Source organism: Mytilus californianus, unplaced genomic scaffold (genome assembly GCF_021869535.1).
Source record: "Mytilus californianus isolate M0D057914Y unplaced genomic scaffold, xbMytCali1.0.p SCAF_3, whole genome shotgun sequence".
Classification (NCBI taxonomy): domain Eukaryota; kingdom Metazoa; phylum Mollusca; class Bivalvia; order Mytilida; family Mytilidae; genus Mytilus; species Mytilus californianus.
In genome coordinates, this window is record NW_026262679.1 from 61,885,306 (window position 1) to 61,913,157 (window position 27,852).

Here is a 27,852-nt window from a genome sequence, read left to right on the forward strand (position 1 = left end):
TGTTGGACAAAAAGCAAAATTATCGGATAAAAAGCAAAATCGGACAAAAAGCACCGTATCATACCAGTAAACATTTTTTAACAACTGACACTGAATGATTACAACAGCTAACATGGCCCATAAGATAAGGTGTCAAGTGAGTTAACAAAAGTAGAATATCATCCAGCACAACAATGGAATCATATCTAAAAGGAAGATCAAATAAAATGAAGAATGATAAAACAAACAATTTATTTTTGTCATGAATCTGCAGATCTGTTCCTGTGAAGTTGTGGTCGTAGTGATGATAATGTGATCAAAATGGCTTCCTAAAAAGAGAGAAATATCTTTCAGTATAAAGCATAATAATTTGTTTCCATATGTTCACCTAGAAATGCAAGAATTATTTTTGCGAAAACCCCCCCTTTTTTTTTACAAAAAAAACAATATCTCTAAAATAAAATTTTGAATCAAAACCAAAAAGTATACAGATCTTTAGATTAATATAACTAAGAAGTGTGTAAAATTTTAAGCAATAATCATAAATCGTTTTTGAGATACGGCGCGACATGTGAAAATTTTGACGGGCGTATAAAAACTATGAAAGAAGGAGTGTTTTGGGCCTGTAAATATAAAAAAAAAAATTAAAAAGGTTCTCCTGAACACTTTGTCTCGTCTGGACTGCTGTTGGCAGTATAAATTGAATGTTGACTGACAAAAAATAAGTCCTTTTATTAGTAAAATACTGAGAACAGAAAAGAAGAAAACTTTGCGTAGAATGCTATGTCTTGATTATAAAGAAGCCTCTGTCCAACTTTTGTAACATTCCATGAAGAATTGACAAAGATATTTAAGTTTTAAAATCTTTTACCACAGACTGTAACTAAATATTTAAGGTGAACAATAAGTCCATTATTTAGTTAAGTACAGCGAAACGATGAACAAAATGTAAATTTTACTCTTGATAGTAACTTTTGATTTTGAGATGCTTCTGTAAAAATTTCAAGAAATTCTATGAAGGTTTGAAAAAGGTTATTAAAGTTTTAAAAACTTAAAAAAAAAAAAAGCATCTGAATATTAACTGCAAAAATTTTTATCAGTAAAACACAGAAAAGTAAAAAAAAATGTTTAAACTTCAGTTCTGTCCAAGTTATTTGATGTCTAAAAAAACTTTAACTCCAGAATGTATCCAAATGGTAATTAAAAAATACTATTCCCATCTATCAGTAAAATACAGAAAAATAAAAAATATGTTTTCAAAATCTTGTATCAGATGCTATCTCTTATTAATACAGAAGCTTCTGTTCCAATTTCATAAAATTCATGAAGGTTTGACAAAGTTATTGATTTCTACCGCAATTGGCCCTGTATAGTTCGCACTGTTACATTAGGTAAATTATTAGTTTTGAAAATCATAAGATCACCCTCTACAATTTCAATAACAAACCTGGTGGAAATCAAATTTTTCTCTTATTTCTTGCTTATCATACTCTATAATCTGCACCCCTTGTGGCAGATTCAATTTTGGAGAATAAAACCGTGGACTATACAAGCCTGAATTGGGTAATAAAACTTAAACCCCAGACTATATCTATACAATGTGCATATTCAAAAGGCTGTGTCCTTTCACAATACTAATTTTCTAAAATGTTTTTCCTTATTGAATAAAATTGAGAATGGAAATGGGGAATATGTCAAAGAGACAACAACCCGACCAAAGAGCAGACAACAGCTGAAGGCCACCAATGGGTCTTCAATGCAGCGAGAAAATCCCGCACCCGGAGGTGGTCCTCAGCTGGCCCCTAACTAAAATTGTATGCTAGTTCAGTGAAAATGGACGTCACACTAAACTCCAAAACATATAAATGAACTAAAATTAAAAAACATACTAGACTAACAAAGTTTGGAAGTTTGGATTCATCTTTTCAAATTGATCAACTGATAAAATATTTTAGCTAATTGATAGTAAAAGGTTACTTTTTGGGTAGCAATAATTGTGCTTTATTCTATTTCTCTGTATGTGTATGTATAAAGTCAAGGTTTAGTATAATTTTGTCACTTTGCCACATTTATTGTTATATCATGTCCATGTAAATCATGAAAAGAAAATAATTAAAAAAAAATACACAAAGTTGAGCAATGGAAGCACATAGGTCTATGGTTCACTGTAGGAGGAGTTATCCAGAAACACTATGCATCTCTTATGCAAGTATACACTCCAAAAATGACAAAGTTCAATTATCTCCCAAAAGAGCAAATATTAATAAAAATCAAAACCCTGACCACATGCACACCTTCAATATATGTACAAACAGCCAGCAAAGTGAAAACTTCCTAGCATTCAAACTGTAGGAGGAGTTATCCGGAAACGCTATGTACCTCTTATGCAAGTACATACTCTAAAAAATGACAAAGTTCAACTATTTTCCAAAAGAGCAAATATCTTGAATAACTATATACCACTGATGGGACGGACGGACGGACAAGAGTAAAACAATATGCCCCCCCACTTTTAGTTGCGAGGGCATAAAAAGCCTGCCTATTGTTGCCTCCGAAGACCTAAGAAGCATTCATGGTATAGCATGAAAACACAAACTTAGATACCTAATTTCAAGAATGTCTCATTTGTATTTTCATGACAAATAAAATAAAAATTTCATAGGACAGACAAAAGGTTACACACAGACAGATGGAGTGAATACACATAGACAGATGGACTGAATACACATAGACAGATGGACTGAATACACATAGACAGATGGACTGGAGTAAAGCAGAATAGCCTCTCCTTTGGAACATGGGGTACAATAACAATGCCATGACTTATGGATAACTTACTTGTTCACAAGATTCTGTAGTTTTTGTACAGGCTCTGGTTCACCAGCTTTTCTAGGTAATACTTCCTTGCAGCCATCAACATTAATGTTAAGAGCAGTATCCTGTGATACTTGGTAATGATGTTCATTGTCCTCTGGTTGGCCAGCTTTTCTTGATAATTCTCCATTACAGTCATCAACTTCAAAATTTACAGCAGCTTCTTGTGATACTTGATAAAGATGGTCATTCTGCTCTGGTTGCTGTTTGGTGTTCTTGATAAACCAATGCTTATGCTACAACATCACAGTAAGAAATGATTGTTCAATGACATCATTTACACTGATTGACCTTGGGTCAACTAGAGAAACCCATTCATAAAAAACAACTTAAGATTAATCTATATATCTTATTACTATTAGGATTTTTTGACACTTGATTTGAGATTTTGTGATATTTGACTTTTTGACTTCATATAACAATCCCTTTTACACTGTGGTGTCATACTTTTTCTCTTGTGATGTCAAAATTTACACCAATGTCTGTGATATTCAGTAAAGGCTGTAATAAACTAGATGCTCTAAAGAGCCTGTGTCGCTTACCTGGATCTATGCACATTTCCAACATTGGAGACTTGGATATAATTAAAAAATCTCATTTCGTTGATCTTGTATTGCTGACCATTTTTACTGGTTCCAGTTTCTCTATATCTAGTTTTTGCCCAGAATACAAACAAATGGTTAAAATTGTCATTCAAGGACAATAACTTCCATAAGAAGTGCATTGACAATTTCTGCTTTGTTGTTTGTCTTGTCTATCTGATCCTTTTTGGCTGTTTACAGTTTCTCTTTATCTTCTATATATTGGTTTTGAAAAAAAAAAGATTGCCCCCCTCTTGCATTATCGAAAGTGCCAGGAGTAAAACCAAGCTTTTGCACTACTCTAGCCAACATTTTTAAAGTAACTGGTAACAAAAACATATTGTATATAGATCTATCTATTGTTATAGATTGTATCATGTGTATATATGTTACTCTCTAGATGTTTTTTTGGTTATTTTTGTTGTTTAGTTTTTGTTTTGTGGGTGTATACCACAAATTTCCTTTATTCATAGTGATATTACATCGTGATTGAGGCTAAATGATTAGGAAAATTTTTTTTTACATTAATTATTCTTCTATCGCTTATGATTCAGTTTGCTAATACTGAATTTTTGCAAAAAAAAAGTAAATTCAACGAACACCCTGAACTTTGAGCAAAACATGTATGTGTCTGGTAGAGATCCCTCTCATTGGCAATCTTCTTGTTTTTATATGTGTATGTTTACTTACCTTAATCACTGAATTGGAATTCTTTACAGATTCACTGCTTCTTTTGGTTAAACAGCAACAATGAAAATAAAAAGGTAGAAAAGATCACTGCAACTAGCATACAAATATAGATAGTTAAGTGGCTGCTTAATAGCCAGTAGCAAATATTACATGCATATTGAGTACGATAACATATTTTGTAAATAAGATTTGAATTATACCCAGATACGGTTAATTAAGAAATAACTTATAGGGGCTTGAATTTATATTGATTTTACCATGGGTTGGCCTTTTATTTCAAATATTTTACCATGAGTGATAGTGATCAGATCAAAGCTCTCTGGACCAAGACAAATATTTGCTGTTCCCATAATTGAACACACTACAAATATTGTTTGTAAAAAGCATAGAAAACTGAATAAGTGACATACTTAAATGATTTTCAATTACAGGAACTAAACATATTTAATCAAACAGATTTTTACTTAAGAAATCATGCTTTCAACAAATTTGTATCATAAAGTCTGTTTATATGTTTCCATGTTTAGTTCTAAATGCCTATAACATCGCAGTAAATTGTAACAGACAAAAGAACACATGATGTGCTGATCAGCTGACATACAATATATACTAATTTTATGGACCCAAACCGTTTGAAGGACTTCATATTATGTTACCCATCTAATCTTCTATGTGGTGCAATAAGTTTGTCGAATTCCTTCTCATTAACTGTCCATACTCCTTCATTCTTTTCATTTGTTACTCGGACAAAACATTTATTAAAACTCAGAACTTGTCTGGCATTGTTCTACAAGCAAAAATAACAAAAAATGTAATATCTTTTAGGAAAACCAGCTTTTAATTAATTGATTAGTGTTTAAACACCACTTTCAGCACTATTGGCTATTTTGTTGTGGTCAATTTTTATTGGTGGAGGAAGCTGGAGTGCCAAGAGAGAACTACAGACCTTCGTCAGAAACACTGAAAACCCTAGTCAATTAAGGTTGGAGTCAAATGCACCTGCCAGGTGCAGTGTTCGAAACTCACAACCTCACTTTTTCATTAAGAGTTAAATAATAAATACATTAGTTGCCATTAGACACTTGTATCAGATACTTCGGGTGCCACATGTGGAGCATGATCTGCTTACCCTTCCGGAGCACCTGAGATCATCTCCAGTTTTTGGTGGGGTTCGTGTTGCTGTTGTACCCCTGTTTGTGCCATTTTTACCTATTGTGTCTGTTTGTTTTGTTCACACATCGTTGTCAATATAATGGAATTTTATGCAACTGTCATACAAGTGAGAGGTTTAGCTAGCTTTAAAACCAGGTTTAATCCACCATTTTCTACATAAGAAAATGCCTGTACCAAGTCAGGAATATGACAGTTGTTATCCATTCGTTTGATGTGTTTGAACTTTTGATTTTGCCATTTGATTGGGGACTTTCATTTTTGAATTTTCCTCGGAGTCCAGTATTTTTGTGATTTTACTTTTTGTATTCTAACATGGCATTCAGTTTTGATGTCAAAAGTAAGAAAAATAAACTGAGAGTGATCACAACATTCTTATTAAACCTCTTTAAAAAGATGAGACACAAAAAGTGATGTGTGAGTGTGTATGAATGTAAATTTCCTAATATTCTTTAAGTGTTGATCAATCACGTTAACCTATAAACATATTTATTTTATTCTTTTAATAAATCAGTTATGAAAAACCTTACTGAATGTTTGTTGATTTATTCATATGTTGCTAACCTTTATGTCATTTGGTCTCAGGAGAAAATTGTCTCATTGGCAATAATACCACATCTTCTTATCTTTATATAAAACAATTTGAACTAAAAAAAATCTCTATTTTCAAATCTAAAAAATATCATCATTTGAATTTTAAATTTAATAGAGAATGACTATTTATATTTAGATTTATAGAATCTCAATATCCATATTTAATAGTCTAAAACAACGGCCAATTATTGAACTAAAACAACTGCTAATTATTAAACTGATAGGATCCTGATTTCAAAATTTAAATGAGAATCAATATCTATACTAAATATAATTAAATTGATAGAATCTTGATTTCCAATCTAACAGAGAACTGGTATTGATAATAAGACAGATAGAAAGAGAGCCTTATGACATACTAACCTTCATTGTGGTTATATCATCAATCTGTTTATATGAATATGCATTGTGTAACCATCGATAGATTTCACTTAATGTTAAGTTACGGTTAGGAGATTCTACAATAGCCTGAAACAGAAAAATTGTTTGTTACCTCCCTTTAATAAATTTCAATATTTTTTATGCTTTAGACACACGTAATTGATTTTGGATAATATTTGTCAAATATTCCAATCTCAAGTTGTTTTTTATGAATGAGCAACACCAGTTGACCCCAGGTCAATCGGCTTAAACAACATCATTGCACATTCAGTTCATTTTTTTTAACAACATAATTAAATATTTATTTCAATTATTGGCTTGTTACAATATCCTTCAGGAGTCCAAGCTCCTCCTGATGTTCCCTGTTACATTTCACTAATCACTCAGGGCAGTAATTAGTTGTAAAATTTATATTACATCAAATATATATTAAATAATATCACTCATAATGATTATTCATATGTTTTCTAATGGTTGCTAAAACATTACTTTTAATTGTCATTGTCAAACATACTCTTCTATTGAACTCATTAAGAAAAATTGAGAAAACATTGACATTTTTTGTCTTTTGATCAGATATGTAATAGGCTTTGTAAATTGAAAAACCAACAATTGTTAAAAAATAGTTAAAGTCAAAATATTCTTCGTCTGAAGTTTTATATCCAAATACCAAATGTCTTAATTTTATCTTAAAAGTTATTTTACTCTTCTTTAAAACTTCATTTATTTTATTCCAAAAATGTTCTAAATACGGACATAGTATAAAGAAGTGATCATAATCTTCTTCTTGTGTACAAAAGTTACAAAAACTATTGTTTACAATTTTCCACCTGAATAATTTTCTTTGTAGGTAGAATATGTTGTAGTAATTTCCATCTAAAAATTTTAAGTTTATTTTCTTTTAAATATCTGAATAAAAATTTATATAAATTGTTTCGATATAACACATCATCTATATCAAGTATACACAGCCATTTTTGGGGTCCAATAGCTGGTTCAAATTTTTTATTTATCAGAGATTTATATAAAAGTTTGTTTGATAATGATTCTAATTTTATAGGTAAACCTTTCCATATAAATTGGTTTCTTTTTATATTTACAGTACTTTTTACAGAATTTTCCGACTTTAAAATTGCTACCCAGTCTTTTGGTATTGATTTCTTTACCAAATTAATTTCAGCTAGCCAGTTTGATTTATTTTTTAGTTTATTAAAAATGATGTCTTGAGAAATGCAGCCATTTTCATCTATGATATCATTTACATAAATAAGATCGCTTTTAATCCAATTTTTTAAAACTATAGCTTTATTTTCAAATTTAATAAATTTATTGTTCCATAATATTTGTTTTCTTATATCTGTAAATGTTTCAGGTTTTTTCATTAGACCTCCTCCAGTTAATTTCCAACATTTAAGGATATTTTTATAAAAATCTGGGATATTTTCAAGGCTTTCGTCTGGCTTATCCCCACTGTTTGTTTGAAACACTAACCAGTTTGACCCAAAATTAAAAAATATGGCTGAGGTATAATTTTCCAACCTCCTTCACAATCAGTTACTAGTCTTTTAACCCACATAGCTTTTAAAGCAGTAAAATAACTTCTTATATCTATCATATCTAATCCCCCCTTTTCATATGGACCATTGATTGAATTTCTTTTTACTTTATCTGGTTTATTATCCCAAACAAATTTAAAACAACTTTTTTCTATTTCTTTCAAATATTTCTCTGGAACTATACAGGCAGTTCCCACAAAAGTGAAAATAGGCACAATTAGTGTTTTAATAATCAAAATTTTTCCAAAAATAGAAAGATTTCTTTTCTGCCTACAACAAAATAATTTATTCATCTTTTCGATTTTATTTTCCCAATTTAGTTTTTCACATTCCTCTCTACAATGCCCAAAGTATATGCCAAGAGTTTTGACTGGTCCATTGCTCCAGTTGATTCCCTCAATTTTGTCTTTACATGATTTAAGCTTTCCTACCCATAACCCCTCTGTTTTATTTCTGTTTAATTTCAATCCTGAATAAGAACCAAATATTTCAATTTCGTTCATAGCTAACTGAACGTCATATTTAGAACAACAAAATAAAGTAGTATCGTCTGCTAGTTGCGAAATTTTTATGCTATGATTTTTGCAATCCAATTTGATTTTGATACCTTTAAAATCGGTATTGCTTCTTAATCTTGACTCCATGATTTCCACCGATAAAACAAATAATAATGCCAATGAAGGACGTCCTTGGCGTATACCCCTGGTGTTTTTAAAGACATCAGATATCCAACCATTATTCATAACACATGTTTGAATATCGCTATATAAAGTCTTAACCCATCTTATAAAAGAATCATTAAATCCAAAATGTTTTAAAACTGAAAACATAAAATTCCATTCTAAAGAGTCAAACACTTTAGAAAAATCAACAAAGACTATAGCCCCTTTAATTTTGTATAAATCAGTGAAATCAATTCTTTACATATCCAGTCTGGTCTTCTTTAATAATTTTTGGTAGGATCTTTTTCAATCGTTGTGCTAGAGCGTACGATAGAAGCTTCATGTCAATATTTAAAAGGGAAATAGGACGGTAATTATTTAGTGACAATGGATCACCTTTTTTAAATAATAGCGTTAATACACTTGTACGCTGTGAATATGTAAGTGTTTGATCTTTATATCCAATATTAAGAATGTTTACTACTATGTACTTTAATTTATCCCAAAATTTTCTATAAAATTCAACTGTTAATCCGTCTAATCCAGGAGATTTATTAAGTTTCATTTTATAAATAGCATCTGAGCATTCTTCTACTGTAATATCCCCATCGCAGACTGATATATCATTTTCATCCATTTCTTTCTCTAGTTTTGTCTCAAATATATATTTATCACTTGATGTTTTATCAGGGCTTTGCGTCGAGTATAACTTTTTATAGTACTCTTTAATACTACATAGTATATCACTTTGATCCGTTAAAATCTCATCATTTTCTCCTTTTAATTTATTGATTGACTTTTTTACCTGCCTCTGTTTTTCTAAACCTAAAAAGTATGAGTTATTTTTTCCCCCAAATTCAACCCATTTCTCTCGTGATCTAATTTGAGCCCTTTTAGCCTTTTGTTCGTAAATTTTGGTATGTTTATTTTCAAGTTCTTCAATATCTTTATCTAAAATGTTATTCTCAGATTCTTGCTCATCTCTAATTTTCAATTTTATTTCTAATTTTTTTTCAAGAGTTCGTAAGTTTTCTCTTGTAAATTTTGCTTTAGTTTTACAATAAGCTATAGTTGCCTCCCTTACCTTTATTTTAAATATATCCCATGCTAAACCAAGGTTTTTTAAATTACGATTATTCATAAAGCAGCTATCCATTTCTTTATTAACTAATTGTATGTAGTCATTATCTTCTAATATAGAATTATTTATTTTCCAGTACTCCCTTCCCCTTTCTGATGCACCAGTTCTAAATTTCATAAAAACACTTTGATGATCCATAGAACCAATAACTGCAGGTTTAATTTTGCAACATTCTACTTGTGGTATGAAGTCTGAGCCTATCAGAATCATATCAATCCTACTTGCCTGTGATTTATCTTTTCTTCGCCAAATATATTGTTGTTTATTTTTATTTGAATATCTCCAAATGTCTGTTAAGTTATTTATTTTTATTAAAGATTTTAAACTATTTACTGATTGGATATGTTTTACCTCTGAACGAGTAGTTTTTCTGTCTATCGCTTTCATCGTATCATTGAAATCTCCACCCATTATTGTAATTCCTATCCCTTGTTCTTTTAATATATTATTTACTTTTTTGAAAAATATATTTCTATTACTTTTGCAATTAGGTGCATATATACACATTAGTGTAAAAACGCTTTCATCAATTTCTACATTAAGAAGAACTAATCGTCCATCTACATCGTTATGTTTATTTATCAACTTATAATTCAGTGACTTTTTAATGAGAATAGCCACACCCCTACTAGAGGCCGTTCCGTGACTGCAAAATATATCATACTCTGAATTATTTCTTATTTCTGTTTCTATGTTTTCATCAAAATGAGTTTCTTGTAAAAAACAAACAGAACAGTTTTGAGATTTAATCCATTCAATTACTCTGTCTCTTTTAGCTTTATTTTTAGTACCATTCACATTTAAACTACTTAAGTTTATCAAAAATTTAGATGCCATTTCAAAGTATGATTTCATATTTTTGTAATAGCTCCTCACATAACTGTACATGCCTACAAACAGTACAGTTAAAACACATTTTTATAACAATCATACAGAAATCGACAATATACATCACTCTATTTCTACTAACATAAAAAGTACAATTCATCAGGTTACATATAATTACAGGTAACAAATAAAACACGCTACCTGTGAATATGGCATTTAATTTACTGGCCTGATTTGACCTTGTTATGTTAAAATCGATAGACAATAAAATTGACACTGAAATATTCAACAGCAACCACGTGTGATTCGTTACAGTCTTACAATGTGTATTTGGATGGATATATGTTTCTGATATACGTGTCTTATTCACATAATTTTATCTAAATAAGTGAAATGGATAATGTAAACACATTTAAAATAATAATAAATGTAAACTTCACCGTTTTTCAAGGCTTCTATAGCTGTTTTGTTGGCTATGTTTACTAAAGAAGTAACTTCTTTGGAAGAATTAGATATTTGAGATGTATTTAGTAGGAAGTGTAGAGGAATTCAGTTCTTACTGTAACGTAATAACATAAGCATTGAGACAAATTTACATGAAAGTGCACGTGAACTTTACAAAAAAGAAATTGGTATTTTTCATTTTTTTAAATAAATTTGAAAATTTAGATGTTATTTGAATTACTTTATTTTAAAAATTAACGTGAATTTCATGTGAAAAAAATTCATGTGATTTTCACGTGTGTTTCACATGAGATTCACTTGAAAGTTGAAACTCGCTTGAATTGATTTAACGCGAGTTTCAAGAATAAGCTCGTTTGAGGTGAAATTCACGTGAATTTACGTGAGATTCACATGAATTTAAATTCAAGTGAAATTGATGTGAGTGAAATTTGCCTGTGTATAAATTTCTAGTCTGTGACATTGAATATTTTAATTTACATCAACAGTAAACAGTGGAGCTCACAAACACAGCATTCATTTATTGAGGCAAAATTCTATCCCAAGAAATTAAATGTGTCTAAAGAATCTCAAAATTGTGAAAAAGTCATTGTACAGATTTTGTTATAAGTTTCTCTTCATTAATATAGTGTTATCAGATGAACCAGACTTCAATAATGGGTAACTTATCCAGAAAATTAAGACACCAAATTATCATTTACCCTTTCGGCAAAATCATACTTAGGGCTATTCCATTAAAATGTATGTGGGAGGGTAGGAAGGGAAGTTTAATTATTGAATGTGGGTCATGGTTTTTTTTCAGTATGCGTTTATAACCATTATGCAAAATTATCTAAAAAATGGTTCTTGGTTGTAGGGATATTTTGAAAGTCCCTTCCTACCCTCCCACATACATTTTAATGGAATAGCCCTTAGAAGGCTGAAAGTGATAATTGCGGTTTAGCAATTCAGTTTAAATTAACTGTCAAAAAGTAGATTCAATTCTGAAACAGATTTTTAAGATGTTAAATATTATCACTATTTTTTAGGGGTTTTTTTTCAAGACTTTTTGATTGGTGGCAGATCTTGATAGTTTCTGCTTAATCTATATACAACTTTTATAGATTACAGAAGATTTGGAGCATGACATTTTATATGAACAATTGTGAATTGTTGAACACAGTATGTTGAAGTTTTTATGTTATTTTTGTCGCTGGGTTGATGTCTCACTGACATATACTTCACACACCTTATATTCACTTTATTCAAACAGAAATCCAAAATCAAAATTTTTACAGAAAGGAGTTTAATGCTAACTTCTCATCTAAAAAAAAAGATTCTGCAAATTATAATAAATCTCTTAATACACAACAGAAGGAGATGATTTCTTGCTTATCTGTATCTTGATGTAAAATTGAGAAATGTTATTTTGCAGTTATCAGATTTTTTGTGACAGGTGATTTGCACTTTTATTTCAAAGTAAACCTTCTGCTGTAAAATTTCTAACAGCTATAACAGTAATCTGTAGATTTTGTTTGCTGTAACTAGTGGGGCAGAAACAAATGACCTTTCTAAAACACCTAGACTTGCTACAATTCCCTTTCTTTAATTTCTTTCTTACTAATTTATATGTTTACTGAAAACTGACAGAGAACTCCTCTGCAGATGTCAGTATAATGGAAATCTCTTAGTTATAGCAGTAAAATTGTTACAGGGGCAAAATTGAAAAAAATAAATTAGGAAGGGACATGAACAAGTCTATAGAACATCTGGAATCACTTCTGTTTTTTTCCAGGGTTGTATTGCTTAATCTTTAGTTTTCAATGATGTGTTGAGTGGATTGATGTTTGTCTTTTTATCATTTTTCTTTCAGTAATAATATTGTCTGTTTTTGTTCATTTTTAATTGCCCTTTTCATATTTACTGCCCCTTTTGTAAATAGTATCCTGAAAAACCATCAATATTATTGTAAACAATGATTGTAATTTTATTTTTATTTGTGTTCAGTGTTCATCGGTAATATTACCTGTGGTATCTATTAATTGATTGTTGGTGCTTAACCTCACTTTCAGCACTATTGGCTATTTCATGGTGGTAAGTTTTTATTGGTGGAGGAAGCAGGAGTGCCCAGAGAGAACCAGTGACCTTTTGCAAATAAACTGACAATCCTAGTCAATTAAGATTAGAGTCAAATGCACCTGCCATGTGAGGGGTTCCAACTCACAACCTCAGTCTTGACAGGCTAGTGATACAGTAGTTGGACTACTTACCTGTCGTATCAAAGAGGCATATGTAAATGGCCGAGGGGGTCTCCTTATGTAAACTTTTCTTGGTTTCATTGCTGAAAAAAGAAAAAAATTGTTGATATCAAAACTTACAGGTGTTTATGTATAATGTAATGCTTTTCAAATTTATGTTGTATAAAAATTCATTAAGTTTGGGTAATTTCTTTTCTTATCATTGCCTCTTTTAAAAACTCTTATAAAATTGAGAATGGAAATTGGGAATGTGTCAAAGAGACAACAACCCGACCAAAGAGCAGAAAACAGCCCAAGGCCACCAATCGGTCTTCAACAAAGCGAGAAAATACCGCACACAGAGGCGGGCTTCAGCTGGCCCCTAAACAAAAATGTATTCCTATCAAGTCATTAAAACTTGATGTCTTTCATCCTGCAGATTCTTATATTTTGGCATTGCATTGCATAAGATCATGTTTTTCTCAGACTGCTTATGACATCTTTTAACTGAATTTGTGAGGAGGATTCCACACTTGCAAACATGTTTACCCAAGCAACATTCTGTATGTGCCTGTCCCAATCCAGGAGCCTGTTGTCATAAGTTGCCATCTGTCATAATTGTTTCATTCAGGCTGTTAGATTATTTCTCATTTCTAATTGACTTCATAATGGTTTATCAGAAGATTTTTTTAATTTTGATTAAGATCTATATTTTCACTATTTTTCTAGTCTTGAAATTAAGGGATGACCATATTTCAATACCATATTTACCCCAGTCAATACTTGGGATTAAGTAACAAAGGTAATAAAAGGACTCCAAAATATAAATGGGTAATTATAGTATATAACATGATACTACTGTTATTTGTTACAGTACCTTGTGTTTATTTACCAGATGCATACCTGCCAACTTTCATGATTTTGGCATGAACTACACAACTTTGACCCCTTGTCAGGATTGCACGATCGTGATTGTGAAAAAAGTCCTTTAACAAAATTTTGTAAAAACCTACAGGAAAAATTTGTTCATTCCCGGTTTTTAACTTTTCCCAAGGGAGACAATTAAGATCAGCAACAAATAGCAAATCACATTTGGATTTTTTCTGTGATTACGTTTTCATCTCCTGATTAATTGGTGCATTTTAAAAAACCACAGAATGAAACTCGTTTGGAAGTTTTGAGTTGTATTCCTTTGTCTGTTTGTCAAAATTGTCAAAATTGTCAAAATTATGATAATGGTTGTTGAATTATAATTTGCAAGAAAGTTCTTAAGTCACCTACATAGTAAAGCGTTGATCAATTGAGAGGCTGGTTGACAAATTTTACAATAGGGATAACACATGCCTTGTAAAGCAGGCAAGGACTGTTCAACTTCATCAGAAGTTCTTCACAGCTCAGAACACTACCAAGTCTGTCGGTAACTTCTTTGTACAACCAGATAATGAGCAACTCAAGATGGTCAAGCAAGCATATTCAGTAACACAAAAGAACTATTCATAAGACGTTTTCATATCTTTGAGTTAATTAAATCAGACTATTGAAATATGAACCAAGTTTAATACAAGTCAATGAAGTGTGTTTTCTTTGATAAAATTTGAGCTGAAGAGAGCAGTGCTACCATAAACATAATAAATAGTAGCTTATTTGGACATTACACTTATTGTAACTGGTCCATACATAGTCATAATTATTGTTATCAAATTTTCAAATTATTAAAAATCTTGTCCTTTATTTTTCACGAGGAAATTCAGATAAATGTTCTTTGTCCATATTTATATATGGAAAAGTCAGTTATAACTACACAAGAAAAGATTTTGCTGGTAATTAATCTAACTTAATGTACTATCTTTTCTACACATTAGGATGAGTACAAGAATCATCATCAGTATACCATATGAAAAAAGAAGAAAAGGGCTTATTAGCTCATCATCAGTATACCATATGAAAAAAGAAGAAAAATTACACATTTCTAGAGTAAAACACAGCTAGACATACAAAAACGACACAAAAATTGTAACCCTTAAAAATGTTGTTGCACACAAAAAACCCCATGGCGATTTTCAAAAGTTGGCTGGTATGCAGATGACATTGCCACTGTACCTGCAATATATGTTCCTCATCGACTGAAGAGTAGAGTTCTGGCGTCTGTTGTACTTCTTCTTCCTTTCCAGGCGATTCCATTAACTTACAAAAAGAAAAATATAACAAATATAAATATTGAGCTCACAATGCTGGAAATACAGAGTGTAATAGCTTTATATGTAACATAGCTGTTCCATAGGATGCTTATGATAGCTAACTTGAAATTAATGTCAAAACATCTTTTGTATGACCTAATGATAATTTGTGCATATCTGCAGAGTCTCCAAAAATCATCTTAAATCCTGATTTAAATTATAGTTTTCATTTTTGGTATGTTATGAATCAAATTATTTTACTTTCAGAAAACACACTATATTTCCATTTTAAGATATTTAGTATGTCCTCGATGATAAAAATTATATGATTTGAGAAACACAAGTCAAGCATGAATGACCTTCAAAGTGTAACATGATTACCCCTAATTCCTTGTTTTTGTGATCTAGATACTGAAAAAGTCATGTGCGTATCAATTCTAAGCACATTCCCTGCAAGTTTCTTATCATATTATCTAGGTGATGATGAGTTATCCAGGTCATGTGACCTGTCATGCGATATAGATGATGAGTTATTCAGGTCATGTAATCTAGATGATGAGTGATCCAGGTCATGAGATCTGTCATGTGATCTAGACGATAAGTCTTCCAGAACATGAGAACTGTCATGTGATTGAGCTGATGAGTCATTAATGTGAATGCTGTCTAAACACACTTACCACTGATTTCTTGTCATTTAATCTTGACGATGATGAGTCATCCAGTTCATGTGATCTGTCATGTGATCAAGCTGATGACTTATTCATGTGATCATCAAGTCTAAACATTGTAACTTACCTCTGATGTATTGTCATTTGATCTAGATGACTCCAAGTTATCCAAGTCAAGTGATCTGGATGGTGATGAGTTTTCCAAATCATGTGATCTGTCATGTGATCTAGACAATAAGTTGTCCATGTGAGTATCCAGTCTTGAAACGTTCCCTTCTGGTTTCTTGTCATATAATCTGGACGATGCTGAGTTGTCAAGGTCACATGATCGAGATATTGAGTTGTCCACATTTACCATTAGTTTTTTGTCATGTGATCTAGAGGATATACTATTCTTTTGAGTATCAATGCTGTTGTCATCACAGTTTGAATTTGAACTTACAAATTGATCTGAAACAGAATTCTGTAGAAATACAAAATTGTCATAAAAATATGCCAACATTTGCCATAAATTGTAATTGTAGAAAATATGCCTGCTAAAGTCCTGACTTGGTACAGGCATCTTACATTAAAAAAAACATGTGTGTTGAACTGTGTTTTATGATCAGCAAAAACTTCAATTTGTAACACCAATCTGTTTTGTCCCAATCTACCGATGCATCTTAGGCGAAAGCAAAAACATAAAAACATATGCCATGTTGATACAATTTTACAACTGAACACAAGGATTATTGTTGCCAAAAGAAGTTTAAATTGGTTTCAGCCATTTTTTAAAGGCTAAACACACCATAAGATCCAGAGGGATAGACCTCAATAGATCAAATTTGAGATTCTTAATGATACATCAAACTCATGATCTCAAACCTGTTGTACCTTGTTCGTCATCACTGTCTACTGAAAACACTTCCTCACATTCCAAGTGAAGTGGAACACTTTCATCTTGAGTCTCTTGACCCGCTGTTATAAATTCTTCTGACATAGATTTATTTTCACTTTGCTGACTGTCACAGGACAGTTCTGGTGGTTCATTGCTGCAAGATACAAGTAATGAAAAAATTATTTTTAATAATATAATGTAAAAAAAAAAGGATTACAATGTAAAAAAAACCTATTTAACTCAAAAAAAATTATTACAATGTAAAACTATTATTGTAACAATGTAAACAAAAAATAAAACTTTTTACAATATCAAACTATTACAAAGTAAAACTATTGCAACTAAAACTATTACAATGTAAAACTTATAATTACAATGTAAAACTATTACAAAGTAAAACTACTGTGGATTCATTTTTATTTGTGGTATACCAATTTTCGTGGGTTTCGTGGGTCACAGCGAACCACAAATTTAAGAATTCAACGAAGAATAATCCCGAAAAATGTGTATGGAGTCGGATGTTTATTTCCGGTTATGTTATGCAGTTCTAGTATAGTGCTGACTAGCGATAAACATTGTAACATAACACATGTTTTTAATGAAAGAAGATACAAGTATTTTGATTAAATCAATAACAAATATATATCGAATATCAGTGATACTTTACTTTTTAAAATTGATTAAAACTTTTCATGGAAAATAACTGCAAGTTGTTAATTACCGTGTCATAGTTTGGTTTACTGGTGATTAAAAATCAATAGGATTAAGTACGGGGATATTGCCCGTAGGTAATATTGTTTATGACAGGAACATTTATTTTCACACCTTTTACTTATATGACTGTTTATTATATCGTGATTAGGGAAATGAGCTTTCAATCATAGAGTTTTGAATGCCTTATGAAATTCCGACAAGAATTTATAAATTGTAAAACAAACAAATAATTAGTTGTCTCTGTTCATTATTGTGATAGAAGTTTTCAATGAACACTTTAACCTAGAATGACCAAGCGAAGATTTTGACAATTCAAAGCTTTTTCAATGAATTCCTTCTTTTTTGTTTGTTTTATTATTGATCAAACAAGGAGGTTATATGATCTCCTAAATCAAAAAGAAATCCACGAATTACGTATCTGATTTTTTTTTTTTCGTAATCAGCGATCCACGAATTTACGTATACCACGAAACGTCTTTTTTTCTCTATCCACGAAAATTAATACCCACGAAAATAAATGAATCCACAGTATTGCATGTAAAACTATTACAATGTAAAACTATACAAAGTAAAACTATTACAATGTAAAAAATAACTATTGAAATGTAAAAAAACTAAAACAATGTAATAAAAACAACTAATGAAACAAAACCTTATGAACTTCGCTCATCAAATCATTTGAAATTATATAAATGAGTGAAAAGTTGTACATCATTGATCATTAATAAAAGGAGAATGCATCTACCTCAATGAGACAACTACCCAATGACATAAAATATATGCATCAAAAACAAAAAATGGCCAGGTTGCAAATAATATTTTTTAAACAATGGATAATTTTTTGATAAAAAGTTGTGTACATCCTTGTCCTTATGTGATATATTGTTGCCTCATAGGCAATTATACCACATCTCCACATTTTCATATTTAAATAATAAACGGAAATATAAAAATTATATAATAAACTGTTAACACAGATATATGTCTCGCCTATTTGTTATTTTGAAAATGCAAATGTGGAAATTAAAATAGCAATACATTTTTTTTTTTTAAACAACATAATAATTTTATTAATCAAATATTGCTTGTTACATAAATCATCAAGATTCCAAGCTTCTCTTGACGTACCCTGTTATGATCCACTGACTACCTAGGGAATAGTCAGCTGATTAGATTAATTGACATACATTTTCTTTACAAAACATTATAATAACAATACTAGAAATATTATTCATTGATTATGTTCCTTTTAATTGTTAGTAACATTGGACTTATTGTCTTATGTCCATTAATATTGGTGTCTACTCTCTTAGCATATTCATTGACAAAAATTCTGTAGACGTCTATGTTTTTTTGTTTTCTGCTCAGATATAATAGTATGACTTATATATTGAAAAACTAAGTATTGTAATTAAAAAATTTATTGAGTAATATTTGTTGTCTGTGATTTTGTATCCAAATATCAGGTGTTCTAGTTTTATTAAAAAATCTATATCACTCCTTTTTAAGAGGTCGTAAATTTGCTGCCAAAATCTTGTCATTTAAGAACAATTGAAAAAACAGTGATCATAGTCTTCTTCTATGTTACAAAAATTACACATATTATTATTAGTTATTTTCCATTGTAATAAAAGCTTTTTTGTTGGTACAATAAACTGTAGTAATTTCCATCTGAATATTTTTAATTTATTTTCAGTTAAATATTTAAAAATAAAGTTATATAGTGAATTCATATTTGGAGCTTCTTGCATTGGTAGAATTTTAAGCCACCTGTTTATCCCTACTGACGGTTCTTTTTTACTATTCACTAGCGAATCATATAATATTTTATTTGAAAAACATGTAGTCTCAAAATAACGATATTTCCATGTGATCTTATTTCTCTTGACATTTACTGTACTTTGAACAGAATTTTCTTGTTTAATTATGTGAATCCAATTTTGTGGAAAAGCTTGTTTCAATATATGAAATTCTGCAATCCAGTTTACCTTACACTTTATTGTTTAAAATATATTTTTCTGATAATGACATAGTGTCATCTAGAATGTCATTTAAGTATATTATACCACTCTTAATCCAGTTTTCAAAGATAATTGGTTTATTATGAAATGTAAAATAGCAATACTTTAACATGTAAGTTATGCAAATATTCAAAGTCAATGAACCATGACTGAAGGTACAGGGCTAAATAATCTCCATGGAAATGAGATGTGCCAATGCTAATACAACTGCAAACCAAATACCATTGACTTTTCATAAGTCGTTCCCTTTAAACAAACCTAAACACAAACATTAACTTGTAAACTATGTAAAAGTTTCAAAGTCAATGAACCATAATTAGGGGGTGGGGTTATATAATCTCCATGGAAATGAAACTTGCAAATGCCAATACATTTGCATACCGAATATCATTCACTTAGCATTAGTGGTTCATCTTGAACTGACCTAATCACAAACCAACACATGTAAACTAAGCAAAAGTTTCAAAGTCAATAGACCATGACTGAGGGGTAAGGATCAAATATTCTCCATGGAAATGAGATGTGCTTATGCTTATACAACTGCATACCAATTATCATTGACCTACCACTAACAGTTACCCTTAAACTGACCTAATCACAAACTAATACATGAAAACTAAGCAAAAGTTTCAAAGTCAATAGACCATGAATGAGGGGGCAGGGCCAAATAATCTCCATGGAAATGAGATATGCCAATACTTATACAACTGCATACCAAATATCATTGACCTACCACTAGTGGTTCCCCATAAACTGACCTAATCACAAACTAATACATGTAAACTAAGCAAAGTTTCAAAGTCAATAGACCTTGACTGAGGGAGCAGGGCTAAATAATCTCCATGGTACTGAGATGTGGTGCCAATGTTAATACAATTGCATACCAAATATCATTGACCTACCACTAGTGGTTCCCCATAAACTGTCCTAATCACAAACTAATACATGTAAACTAAGCAAAGTTTAAAAGCCAATAGACCTTGACTGAGGGGGCGGGGCCAAATAATCTCCATGGTAATGAGATGTGCCAATGCTAATACAACTGCATACCAAATATCATTGACCTACCACTAGTGGTTCACCATGAACTAGACCTCATCACAAAAAATACATTGTTGATGCTGCTGATGCCGGAAACAGCATACCTATGTCTCGCTTTTTGACTCCGTCAAGGCGAGACAAAAATGAAACACTATATGTTGATATAAAAAACACTACTGTAAATTCAGAAATTATTGCAATGTTTATATCAATGCAAAAAATGCAACAATTTCTGGTTCGCAATAATAAAAACTAGCATTCATAATTTCAGTAATGATGTTCCATCATTAAATTTTGGCAATCACATTAATTGGATATCATATCTTATCCAGAGGTCAAGGATTTGCAATAATAAATGCACACATTAATTTCTGAATTTACAGTATATATTCAAAATTAAGTAACAAAACATTGCATAGTTACATTTTGAACCACCCTGTCTGGTAGGCTGGATGGTTATGTGGTGTGCCAACTTTGACCAAATGACCCTCATGTGTGTTAACTGTTGCTTTACAGGATGCAATTGTACAACGCCAGTAAATTCTGTTGTTTCGTTTGGTCTTAGCACTGTAACGGTAACCTCCAAGGACCAAACTTGCTCTGCCAAACTTATTCTTTACATACTTAAGTTGTTGTGTTTTTCCCTTACTTGGTATTGAATCATTCCAGGACATTAAGTCAACCAACCTAAAATATAAACATTGAGTGCTTAGTATGTATCATTTGTTTATAAATAGAATACAGTAAACCAACTAATTTTCGCAAGCAATTTATTTTCATGAAAAGATAAAAAATAGTGAATATAAATCGTTAGAAAAAATGTGACACTTGGGTCTCCCCCAATATAAATTAATCAAGAAAATAAAAAAAACTTGAAAAAATAAATTGCGGCAAAGTCTGTTGAAAAGGGCTAAACATGAAATAAATTATCCACGAAAATAATTTATTTTTGTGAGCAATTAATTGTTACTTCTTTCTCAGGTAGAAAAAAAACCGCAAATATAAATTGTAACCAATATGTAAAACTTAGGTCTTCTTTTTTATAAAGACTTCAAGAAAATTACAAAATAGGGAACATAAATCACCGTGAAGATGGCTCGAAAGAAAGTATCCACAAAATCAAGTTGGTTTACAGTGTACAAACAGTCTACAACATCAATGTTTTCACATCATTTCTCAAGAAATAAATAGTCTTTGCCTTTTAATTTGTTACTGAAGTTACAAATATTGATTTACAAATCAAACCATAAAATACATATGACCAGTGAGACTGTTGAACACCAAATATGACTGTTAAAAAAGCTTTACGATGAGTTCTTTGTATATTTGAAAAAAGTGTGGGAAATCACTGATGTTTTATACAGTGCTTAGATTTTTATAATTTATTTTTTGGCAATAACTTGAAAAATCCTTCATGAACTCATTGCTTAATGAATAACAAATTAGGATTAATGATGTCTTCCTTAAAGGGTACTGCTACTGCGCCAGATTATGATGATACAAATTTTTCTTTTCATTTTAAGTTTTAAGGTGTTAATCAAATAGTTTTGAGTGTCTGATATGTGAATTTTAAGACTAGCTGTATATATATCTTTTGATAAACAAGTCTAAATTGAAAACAACATTCAAATCTATGATTGCATAGGATAATCAAAGTACTGAAGTACTGAACATCGGATGACCGCAGGTTCTTGTGGATGGTCAAAAGCACATGTCACAGAAACAGATCACATCTCTATACCTGAAACTGAGGTTAATTTACAGAGATTTTTTTTTCTTATACAAGTTCGTGCTTGGATGATGAATAAATGACAGGAAATTCAACCTCACCGTAATAACTATTATATAGTAGTGATACAAATCAGTATACCTTAGACTATTATACTAATATAATAATAGTTCCAGAGAATACACTGGTTTGTTGTTATATATTATATTAATATTACGGTTGCATGTATATATAATTTTCATCTATTTGTATATCATACTATTCTACTATTATTATAGTGTAATGCAAGTGCATGGTGGACACTCTTCTGTAAAAAAAAATCAAAGTCTTAAAAGCTGTAAAAGCAATTGCTGCCATGTTAATGTTTTGTGGACTTTTATTTTTCATCCATATATATAAGAATTAAACCTGACAGGACAGGAGTGTTGACTAGTGAGAAGCAAGACGGTTTTAACTTTATATCAATATAAGACTTTAGCAGGAAATCATTTTAAATATGTTTTATATTTTACAAGGAGACAACAAGTTTACCAGGCTAAAGTTGGGGTTAATTATACATGTGCTGAAACATATAACTGAAAAAAAATCATTATGGATTATCCCCTGGTAGTGTTTGTAACTGGGCAATAATTTCCTTTATTGATTTAATTTTAACCATTTTCATAATTAATTTAAATTAACCATTCAGTTAAAACATTTCAACTTTCCAGACGCAAATGTTGAAAAACGGGACAGAAATAAAATATCTTACAAGACATAAACATGTAAAAAATAAATATATATTTCAGCTTACTAAATTTTTTCATAATGTTACTTTGACATCATTTCTTAAAACTAAGTCCCAAACATAATTGCTCAGTTGACATGTGTCATCCTCATGCGATACGAGATAACTATAATTCTGATGCTATCCCGAAAAGGGGGGTCATCACAAAAAAACATGACATTAAATTGTCATTATACGAACTAGAACAAACAGCTCTATGTTGCTTTGATATTTATCAATTTTCAGGAAACATGTGAAATAAATTTCAGGTCCATTTCATTATAGTGCCTAACAAGATTGTGTGAGGTAGACGAAATTGACCTTAAAACGATCGTATTGTCTTTTGATGTCCAAAAATAGGCAGATCGGACATATAAGGACTTTATCTAATGACTACATAAATTTGGGATTTATTATTATTATAATATTCTAATGAAACTGAAAATTGTATTTTTTTTTAGGATAAACAACAATTTTACCTGGCGTAGCCGTTCATAAATGTTTTTCTGCATTTATCTTCGAAAAATGGCGTATTTAATGGAATAGAACATTAATACAGTAAACTTTCTCTTTTTTCTCCGCAATAGGCTATCAAAAATAATTTATCTAATGTGTATGTGGAAAATTATGTGAAAAGATAAAAAGTGGCAATTGTTACCTTTCATACCTTAAGTTTCGTTCATCTGATTCTGACCAATACTTATATACTAAATATCTATTTATATGCCGCTATTATTGTTGTTGTTACCAATTATGTAAATCAATTGTATCTGATTTTATGCCCTTTATGGGCCCTGTAATTTGGGAAATAAAAAAAAATCTATTCATTGATAAAACGTAATATGGACTGGTCCAGTGTCCAGTTTGCAGGTCATTTAATTTTCTGTACACATTCATGCACGCTCTGATTTAATCAATATACTCGTACGAAAAAGCATGAACAGTTTGAAGGTAATCTAATAATAACTTAATCCAATCAAATTGCATAAGATTCAATAACAATGTCAAGTCCACATCATAATGAGTAATAGAGGTAAACTGGGTAGGGAGAAAATGACAGATATTTCAAGTTAATATTTATGCAATAACGAATTAAAATTTGTCAACCAAAAGTTTTGCTACAATTTCAAAAACATGTCGTTCTGTATGGGTATAGTTTTCGGATCTTTCATTAGCGTATTTAAGGCTATAAAAAGTTTGGGCTTCAAAAGTTCTCACAATTATTGACTTTATACAGAAAATTCGCCCTTGTAAAACATTTAATAGTTCACAAATGATACACGATTTTAAAGTAAAATTATTTCTTAAAACACTGCAAAAAATTTCATTCATATTGATAAAGTGGTATCGTCATAAAGTGCGTTGAAATGAACAGTGGTATAGCAAACATCGAATTCCCTCACAAAATGTTATCACACACTACAGTAAGGGGAGTCAGTTAAGTTTGTCTATTTTTAGATACTATACAGGTAATCTTTTGACACTACGTATACAACCTGTGTGACCTGTGTAGTGATTTTGATTTTACGATAAATTCATGAATGAACGATAATTTTATGAATGAACATGAGCACCTGACCTCTTTCTTAAACACCTATTAAACATATAAAACCGTATTTAATAAGGAGATAATTCAGTCAAATTTTCAGTTCTAAATCAACAACTGAAATGATTCCATTTTTTGATGAAACATCGTACGAACGGAGAACGGAATCGCAGGTATAAAAATGCACTTTTTTCCCTTGTAATGACCGCGGATCTATAATTTTTATAGATCGGTTGAAATCCCAAAACTAATTTGCATAATGGAAATTTAGGCGATAGCAATACATCGGAATGACCTCAAGGTCATCCTCTGTAAAAACCGCATTTTTTATACGTGTGAATGTAAAACAAATTTCTTGGTAGAGGGGTCTAAATACAGCACAACAACATTTTCCAAAAGACCAAAAAGTGAAAAGTATATTTTAACAAAACGCATTTGACTAACAGGTCGAACAACTGATGTTCTTAAACCCTGCTGACTGCCATTGGCGATTGCCAAATAAATTGATCACCAGATGTTACATGGATCTTAATTATTAATTTTAATACCAAACAGAAAACAATAAAATTGTGAAAAGATGGTAAATCGCAAACATGAGGTGCAAAAAATTTATACACCATATCCAGATTTCGACAATTAATGTCTCTTCAGTGATGTTAGGGATCGAAATGGTATTTGGAAAACCATACAATTTACCTCAATTTAGGATTGACTCTTGAATTTTAAAGAGTCGAAATAGGATGAACAGATCATATAAACCAGAAGGAAAATATAATACAAGCCCAAACGAAAAAATATAAACAAGTCTAAATTGAAAACAACGTTCAAACCTATGATTGCGTTGGATAAAAACCGCATTTTTTATACGTGTGCATGTAAAACAAATTTCTTGGTAGAGGGGTCTAAATACAGCACAAACAACATTTTCCAAAAGACCAAAAAGTGAAAAGTATATTTTAACATACATGTGGATAGTGTCCACATGTGGACACAGATGATGCCCCCGCTTGCATATCATATAGTTATAAAGGGACATAACTCAAGAACGGTAAAAGTGACGCTACCCAAATTTGAACTTGATCTGAGTTTTGTGGTAATAAGCATTGTGTGTAAGTCTCATAACATTTGGTTGAGGCTAACTTAAGTAGAGAACAGAAACTAAAAATTCTGCAATTTTTCTATTTGTAAACACGCATAACTCTAGAATGGTTGTGTATAAGTTTTATAACATTTGGTCGAGACAAACTAAAGTTAGAGAACGGAAACAAAAAATTCAGCAATTTTTGTGTTTATAAAGGGAGGTACCTCAAGAATGGTAAAAGTGTTGCCATCAAATTTGGTACTCAATCTGTATTATATAGTAATAAGCATTGTGTATAAGTCTCATAACATTTGGTTGAGGCAAACTAAAGTTAGAAAACAGAAACAAAAAATTTGTACTTGATCTTAGTTTTGTGGTAATGAATATTGTGTATAGGTTTCATAATGTTAAGTTGGGGCAAACTTAAGTAACAGAATGGAAACTAAAAATTTTGCAATCTTTCGATTTATAAAGGGGCATAACTCAATAATGGTTAAAGTGACACTACCCAAATTCAACTTGATCTGTGTTTTATCAGTGGAAGTCAAAATTAAACATTGCATTGTATAAAGCATTGATTGTAGTTGATTCAACTATAATCATGGACAAAGGAAGATAACTCCTATTTAAAAATTACTTAATATTTAGAAGAAAATAAAAATTTTGCAATTTTTCAATTTATAAAGTGGCATAACTCTAGAACGGTTAAAGTGACGCCACCAAAATTCAAACTTGATCTGTGTTTTGTGGTAATAAGCACTGTGTATAAGTTTCATAACATTTGGTTGAGGCAAACTAAAGTTAGAGAACGGAAACGATAAATTCAGCAATTTTTCCATTTGTAAAGGGGCATAACTCTAGAACGGTAAAAGTGACGCCACCAAAATTCAAATTTGATCTGTGTTTTGTGGTAATAAACATTGTGTATAAGTTTCATAATATTGGGTTGAGGCAAACTAAAGTTAGAGAACGGAAACCAATTTTGGGACATACGTACGTACAGACGGACAAGGGTAAAACTTAATGCCCCCTCCGCTACGGCGGTAGCATAAAAAAACAATCTTTTATTGTAAAACTCTACCCTAAAGCAAGAACCTACTTTACTATGAGTATACTCTCTTTAACATAATAATAATTGAATATTTTAAATCTTTTACGTTTGAATGATAACTTTAAAGCCTTCTATTTTTCAATTAAAAAAAAAATTTTAAACTTAAACTGCATTCTGTAAACAAAAATATCTGTTTACAATTTTTCTTTCTCTATAACTCACTTCAGTTCTGATGGTGCGACTCCCTTGACATGGGCAGGTGTTGTGGTAATGTTGGAACAACAAGCTGGGATAATCTACATTCAGGGCTTCATCTGCATCTAAACTTGCCTCTAAACCTTTAACACCACCAAATACTACTAGTGCATGTCTGAAAACAGATGTTACAAATTGTCAAAAAGTAAGTTTAAAAAACCTATATAACTGAACAATCTGCTCCATGTTCCTCTTAGATTGATAAAAACTGAACAATCTGCTCCATGTTCCTCTTAGATTGATAAAAACTGAACAATCTGCTCCATGTTCCTCTTAGATTGATAAAAACTGAACAATCTGCTCCATATCTTAGATTGATAAAAATGAAAAAAAAAACAAAAATAAACAAATGTAATTTGATATGATGAGCTGCATATAATGACAAAATTTTGAAAGGAAACATGAGAGTTATCATACCAAAAGACATAAACGACAGAAACTCTTGCTAAAATACAATATATCTAAATGGCAATATGGTGATCAAACTCTTAACATAACCAAACATCTTAGAAATAAGACATCTTCTTTACAAAAGTCCTTGGAGAGATTGTTTAGTTGTCATGTGACCAGTTTAATACACATAAAATTGATGTGGTTAAATATCTATAATCTAAACAGAAGACATGTGTAACCGGAGAGCATGATTCTACTTGCAAAATCGCATGTCTCAACCTGGACTCGAACTGGGACCTTGTATCTTTTATTTTGACAGTCTATGAAAAAGCTCGGAGGCCAAAATATAGCAATTGAGCATTTTCTTTAAAATTATTGATGTAAATTCTATTCATTGTC

At 30.8% G+C, this 27,852-nt stretch overlaps 1 protein-coding gene across 5 annotated transcripts; it reads right to left on the minus strand.

The window, feature by feature from the left end:
- Positions 1–214: 214 nt before the first annotated feature.
- On the minus strand, positions 215–27,136 carry LOC127734963 (forkhead box protein P1-like). 5 transcript variants are annotated; one of them, XM_052245013.1, is made up of 11 exons: positions 27,028–27,136; positions 21,056–21,319; positions 16,853–17,010; positions 16,107–16,429; positions 15,235–15,318; positions 13,168–13,238; positions 6,252–6,356; positions 4,781–4,911; positions 4,125–4,161; positions 2,818–3,068; positions 215–308 (listed from the first exon to the last, which is right to left on the minus strand). In XM_052245013.1, exons 6-11 carry the CDS (start codon positions 13,234–13,236, stop codon positions 296–298), a joined length of 606 nt encoding a protein of 201 aa, XP_052100973.1. In that variant the 5' UTR covers positions 13,237–13,238; positions 15,235–15,318; positions 16,107–16,429; positions 16,853–17,010; positions 21,056–21,319; positions 27,028–27,136; the 3' UTR covers positions 215–295. The 5 variants fall into 5 exon arrangements, with proteins under 5 accessions (XP_052100973.1, XP_052100971.1, XP_052100972.1 ...); XM_052245011.1 differs by having other exon boundaries at positions 2,818–3,089; XM_052245012.1 differs by having other exon boundaries at positions 4,125–4,164.
- Positions 27,137–27,852: the final 716 nt, after the last annotated feature.